This window comes from Anomaloglossus baeobatrachus, chromosome 5, assembly GCF_048569485.1.
Source record: "Anomaloglossus baeobatrachus isolate aAnoBae1 chromosome 5, aAnoBae1.hap1, whole genome shotgun sequence".
Lineage (NCBI taxonomy): Eukaryota > Metazoa > Chordata > Amphibia > Anura > Aromobatidae > Anomaloglossus > Anomaloglossus baeobatrachus.
This window is the reverse complement of record NC_134357.1, coordinates 441,978,808-441,985,359: the sequence shown is the minus strand read 5'-3', so window position 1 is coordinate 441,985,359 and position 6,552 is coordinate 441,978,808. Positions and strand designations below refer to the sequence as shown.

Below are 6,552 nucleotides of genomic sequence, written 5' to 3'. Positions count from 1 at the left end.
TACTCACCTCAGTTGCTGCGTGGGCGTGAGAGGAGCGGCGGTGAGTAGCGCGATCAGCTGAGCTGTCACTGAGGTTACCCGCGGCCACCGCTGGATCCAGTGACAGCGGGTAACCTCAGTGACAGCTCAGCTGATCGCGTGGCTGTCTTCATTAGCTGTGTGGAGGTGACCGGAGCGGCTGTGTCTGCTGCGGCTCCGGTCACCTCCATGCAGCTGCGGTGGAAGCGACGCTGGATCATCCTGGAGAACGCCGGACAAGGAGGGCTTTTTTGGGCTGATTAAAGTGGTTAACCAGGGTATATGTTTGTGTTTTTTATTTCTAATAAAGGATTTTTCAGGTGTGTGTGTTTATTTACTGTAATTTACAGATTAATCATGGAAGGTGTCTCATAGACGCCTGACATGATTAATCTAGGACTTATTGGCAGCTATGGGCTGCCAATAACTCCTTATTACCCCGATTTGCCAACGCACCAGGGCAAATCGGGAAGAGCCGGGTACAGTCCCAGAACTGTCGCATATAATGTATGCGGCAATTTTGGGCGGCTGTTGGCTGATATTGTTAGGCTGGGGGGCTCCCCATCCTGAGAATACCAGCCTTCAGCCTTATGGCTTTATCTGGCTGGTTTTAAAATTGGGGGGGACCGCACGCCGTTTTTTTTAATTATTTAATTATTTATTTCACTACACAGTATAGACACGCCCACCGGCTGCTGTGATTGGGTGCAGTGTGACACCTGTCACTCAGCGTGGGGGCGTGTCTCACTGTAATCAATCATAGGCCCCGGTGGGCGGGGAAAGCAGGGAATACGAGATTGTTTAATGGGCGGCCGGCTTTTTCAAAATAGTAAAAGCCACCGGAGCAGTGTGAATGCCGTGCAGCGCCGGGGATCGGTGAGTATATAGGAGAGGGCTGCTCAATTCAGTTACTCAGGGGATTAGCGGTCACCGGTGAGTCCTTCACTGGTGACCGCTAATCAGGACGCGACACAGATAGAGCCGCAGCATGACAATGAAGTCGGGGGATGTTCACCCGAGTTCATTCTGATTGTGCGGCTCTGTCTGTGTCTGCTGTGATCTGCCATTCAGCTCTGCTACATGGCTGTCTGTGTCTGCTGTCAGCGGCCATGTAGCAGAGCTGAATGGCAGATGACATAGTAAAAACGCATCCCTACACATTACACACGCTTGGCAAGTCAATAAATAAAAAAAAAAAAAAAAAAAAGGTGCCCAATGCATACGTCACAGAACACATGATCTAAAGGATCGCACACAAAATTGATCAATTTAACATAGACTACTAACGCACGTGTGACAGCAAATGAACGACCTACGTGCAATCTGATAAGATCCCATATGCAACCAAATGCGATTGTACAACTAATTGCAACGTGTAAAGCTGGCTTTTTTGAAGGTGCACCTTGGCCCTGACTCCCCTTTCAGACTCCAAAAATAACTTTATAAATCTTGGCCGTTGGGTATGCTAATTACCTGTGTTGGCCAGATGGGCGGGCTCATTTTCTGCTCCTGTCCCCCCTCCTGCCGCTGGTCGCCATCCTCTTCCTTAATTGAGAGGATGACGCACTCCATCATCATCCTCGTCGCATTATCAAATCTTGCGCCTGTGCAGTTAGGTCTGCTCGCGCAGGCGCAGTTCGCTCTGCCAGAGAAGAAAACAGCTGCCCTCGCTCACGCCGGTGAGTTAAATGCACCAGCGCCATGCTCATACCCGCCCATAATCTCGCGTCTGCGCATTTAGCTCACCGGCGGAAGCGAGGGGAGCTGTTTTCTGCTCTGCCCGCGATATGGCAGAGCGAACTGCGCCTGCGCGAGCCGACAGAACTGCACATTCGCGAGATTTGATAATGCGACGAGGAGGATGACGGAGTGCGTCATCCTGTCAATCAAGGAAGGAGGATGGCGATCAGCGGCAGGAGGGGGGACAGGAGCAGAAAATGAGCCCACCTGTCAGGCCAACACAGGTAATTAGCATACCTAATGGACAAGTTTTATAAAGTTATTTTTGGGATTTGGAAGGGGAGTCAGGGCCAAGGTGCACCTTCATAGACAGCAGCCCAGGAGCTGCAGAAGGGGAAACTTTTAGTTTAATAGGGAAAAATCTGGTGACAGGTGCCCTTTAAGTTGTTTCCACTCCAACTCCCATCATTTAGTTATATCCATGTGTCATTATTACGATGCGGAACAGACATAGAAAAGCCTGTAGTTTTCACAATGTACCACTAGATGGCGCGCTAACAGTACAAATCAATAGAGCTGGCCAGGAAAGCATTGTAAACAGTTGGATATTTAGAGAAAAAATAAATAAATACAATTTTCTCTACATCCATCCATTAAACAAAATCTAGAGGCTACTTTCACACATCCGGTTTGAGCCCTGCGGCTCAATCCGGCTGTGAAAACTATGCAACGGATGCGGTGAAAACACCGCATCCTTTGCATAAGTTTTTACATGCGGCCGGTCCGGTTTTTTCCGGTTGCGGCATGCTACTGAGCATGCGCAGTGGAAAATACCGCATGCGGCGACCGGATGCGGTTTTTTCCGCATCGCGCCGCATCCGGCCTCCATAGGGATGCATTGAAAAATGCGCCGCAGAGGCCGGATGCGGCGCGATGCGGTGTTTTTTGCCGGAGCAAAAAACGTTGCAGGGAACGTTCGATCCGGCCGCCGCATCGGCTAAATCTGCCGCATGCGGCAAAAACCGGACCGAACGCAAGCCCCTGCGGCACAATGCGGCACTAATGTAAGTCAATGCAAAAAAACCCGCAATCGGCGTTACAAAAGCCGGTTGCGGTTTTTCTGCAGAACGCCGTATTGTGCCGCAGAGCAAAAATCCGGATGTGTGAAAGTACCCTTAGTATAGTGGCAGATTATTTCACTGCTATAGGACTTGCTAAGAATGGGGGGTTCCAGAGCTAGATATAGCTGTTATCTGATTATTTATTTATTTATTTATTTATTTATAACCTACCTGAACTCAAACAAATATAGTATAAACCCTGCTATAAAGGAGTATGCTATATAGAGCTGGCACTTACAGTTCTACAATACAATGGATGACGGAAAAGTTGTATACTGTAACCCTGCAGTGCCTCTTATGTCCTGTAGATGGCAGTATGAAGACCCCTTCTCCAGTACAAGGCTAAGGTTAGCAGTCATTATCATTAGCTCTAATCACAAGCATTGTAGACCCTGTTATACACTATTACAGTGTCTATATTTTCCATTACACACAGATTGCCTATGTGTTTGCCCCCCAGACAACACCCCCTTTACCAGAGTGATTCTGTTGTCATGTAGAAGATGCAGCAATGTGTCAGTGTTAGTTGATTGGTGCCAGTAAGGGTCTACTGACTGTGTGCTGCCCTGCCTGGCTGTGGAAGGGTTAATCAGCCGCCCATGTAGTGATTGGCCGGGGCTGCAGAGTCCCTGAGGACAGTTCATTCTGATATAAGCAGTGGCCGGGTCTCCTTCCCTGCTCCACACACTGGCAGGCAGGGCACAGCCCTCCGAGTGCAAGCTTCTGGGGTTAGCACAGTGCACAGCTGGCACTAACTGTGCCTGGTGAGGAAGACTGTGCCTGGTGAGGAAGACTGTGCCTGGTGAGGAAGACTGTGCCTGGTGAGGAAGACTGTGCAGATGTGTATGGAAGAATACAGGCAGGAAGAGTTCTATGAAGAGGCTGGGCACTGAGGAGCCTGCAGACGTGGGCAGGGTAACACATGGTGACTGGTGAAGCTGGCACTGGATGTAACAGAGGAGGGTGAAGCTGGCAGTGGACAAGGCAGTGGGCTGAACTGTGCATTGTGACGCCGACAGTGGGCAGAGCAGTCCAAGGTGAGACTGGCAGTGGGCAGAGAGGGGCACACGCAGGATTGCTGCCCACTCCTGGTCCATGTATTTATGAGCTGCTCACTTGGCTGCACAGGGGATGGCTGATCTGAAATCTGTCCCGGCTGACGCGTACCTGTCCCTGGCACAGTCCTATGGGCAGACCTTCTATGGAGCTCTCCGTGGTGCTGAAGCTGCGCGCAATTACGCAGGAGGTCCCCCACCACTGGACTTCAACCCCAGCTCCAGGGACAGGTCCGGGGACAGCAGCGACGACCAGAGCGGGGATGATGAGGACAGCTTCGACCCTACAAAGGGCAGCCCCACCTATGATAATGAGGGCAAACTTACCGGCAAGAAACCCAAGGAGCAGCGGTCACTGAGGCTCAGCATCAACGCCAGGGAGAGGAGGAGGATGCACGACCTCAATGATGCCCTGGATGGACTCAGATCTGTTATTCCATATGCCCACAGCCCATCAGTCAGAAAACTGTCCAAAATTGCCACCCTGCTCCTTGCCAAGAACTACATCCTCATGCAGGCCCAAGCCCTGGAGGAGATGAGGAGACTGGTGGCCTATCTAAACCAAGGGCAGACTCTCAGCAGCTCCATCAGCTCTTCTTTGCCTCCATTTGGACAATCTTCAGTGTACCCCTACCCTGGAAACAATGTGCCCAACACCCCTGATAAATGCTCAGCCTTCCCAGCTGGCACCTCCAGCCTTTGCAAACACTGCACAGACAAACCTTGATGGACCTTCTCATGTAGACCATGCCCAGGACTTCAGCCCCCATCATTGCCCCATCATCTTCTCAGGACTTTCGGTAATTTTCCGCCCTACACTAAGCTGTGACCGGGGACTTGGGGGGTCATCATCATCATCATCATCATGATTATAATCCATGAGCAGAGCTGCCCAACCATTGTAGGTGCCGAACCACCGACTTAGATCGGGTCACATCAGGCGACATATTCTGATTGGAAAACAAATCGATAATAAATCGGATATCAATTAATGTAAAGTTTGGATCCTTGCTTTCTTCTGTTTGTTGCATTGAGGGGGGTTTCTGTAGACCTCCAATACACCATTAGTTTCCACCATCATGTAATGATCATGGTCATGATGAGTGTGATGTACCCACAGGTGAGAATGAATACATCCACCAATGATGGAACAATCCTTGTCATTTATTCATCCATTCTACTAACGGTGGCTGAAACCAGAGAACACAAGCTGGTTTTTATTGTGTACATGGAAGTTGCAAATGTTTAGATTTCTGCTTCTCACCAGACAGCAGGTCTCCTTGTTGTTTGCTGTAGAAAGTTAATAATTTCTATTTAATTACTTTACTTATACATTTAGTCATTTCATTTCTTGTGCTTTTTTATTTAGTTACTGCAATTACAACTACTTACCCAAAAAACATTACTATAGGTGCAGAAATGAGTGCAATATTTAATAGACATATAGCTGAGCTGAGTTTGTCATACACTAAGCCTACCCATTATCATAACTTTGCTTTATGCAAAAAGAAACAATTTCAGCTCTGCTACATCTTCAATGCCAATACACACATGCAAATAAGGAAATAGCATTTTAACTGGAACACCTTCATGGTTTGTAGACATAGTGTTTACCTTTCCACCTAGCAGTGTTTAGTGTTTGCATACAGATGCAGCAGAGCTGAGTTGGTATTTCTCTTTGTGCTTTAATGATGGGTATCCTGTGCTTGTCCATTTGGCTGTGGGTAAACGTAATGGATCTGCTTCACTTCAAGGGGAAATAGGAAAAATGATTTACAAGAAACAAGGTGAAATGACAAATCAAACCCTGCTATATATGTATGAAGGTGGTTAACACATAGCAGAGCTGAATTTGTTTTATATATGGATAGATAAATAGATAGATAGATATATATAGATTGATAGCTAGAGGGATAGATAGATAGATAGATAGATAGATAGATAGATAGATAGAGGGATAGATAGATAGATAGAGGGATAGCTAGAAGATGGATAGATAGAGATAGATAGATAGAGATAGATAGATATAGATAGATAGATATAGATAGATAGAGGGATAGATAGATAGATAGATAGATAGATAGATAGATAGATAGATGGATAGATAGATAGATATAGATAGATAGATAGAGGGATAGATATAGATAGATATAGATAGATAGATAGATAGATAGATAGAAGATGTATAGATAGATAGATAGAGGGATAGATAAAAGATGGATAGATAGAGGGATAGCTAGAAGATGGATAGATAGAGATAGATAGATAGAGATAGATAGATAGATATAGATAGATAGAGGGATAGCTAGAAGATGGATACATAGATAGATAGATATAGATATAGATAGATAGATAGATAGAAGATGTATAGATAGATAGATAGAGGGATAGATAGATAGATATAGATAGATAGATAGATATAGATAGATAGATAGAGATAGATAGATAGATATAGATAGATTGATAGCTAGAGGGATATATAGAAGATGGATAGATAGATATAGATTGATAGCTAGAGGGATAGATAGATAGATAGATAGATCGCTATGTGTATGTAAAGAACCTCAGCTCAGTACAATGAATTCAGGGTAACCACATTGTAAATATGATTTATACAGACCGATGTAGCAGAGCTATGTTTGTTGTGCCATCTTGTCATAGCTTTGTATTATCTCTGG

The 6,552-nt window shown here is 46.2% G+C and overlaps 1 protein-coding gene across 1 annotated transcript; it reads left to right on the top strand.

Moving 5' to 3' along the window:
• Positions 1–3,486: 3,486 nt before the first annotated feature.
• Positions 3,487–4,866, top strand: BHLHE23 (basic helix-loop-helix family member e23). Its single transcript, XM_075347788.1, has one exon. The coding sequence runs from the start codon at positions 3,951–3,953 to the stop codon at positions 4,599–4,601; it is 651 nt and encodes a 216-aa protein (XP_075203903.1). The 5' UTR covers positions 3,487–3,950; the 3' UTR covers positions 4,602–4,866.
• Positions 4,867–6,552: the final 1,686 nt, after the last annotated feature.

Excerpts from the sequence above, each read along its gene's own strand:
- BHLHE23 (XM_075347788.1), top strand. The coding sequence starts at position 3,951 with ATGGCTGATCTGAAATCTGTCCCGGCTGACGCGTACCTGTCCCTGGCA.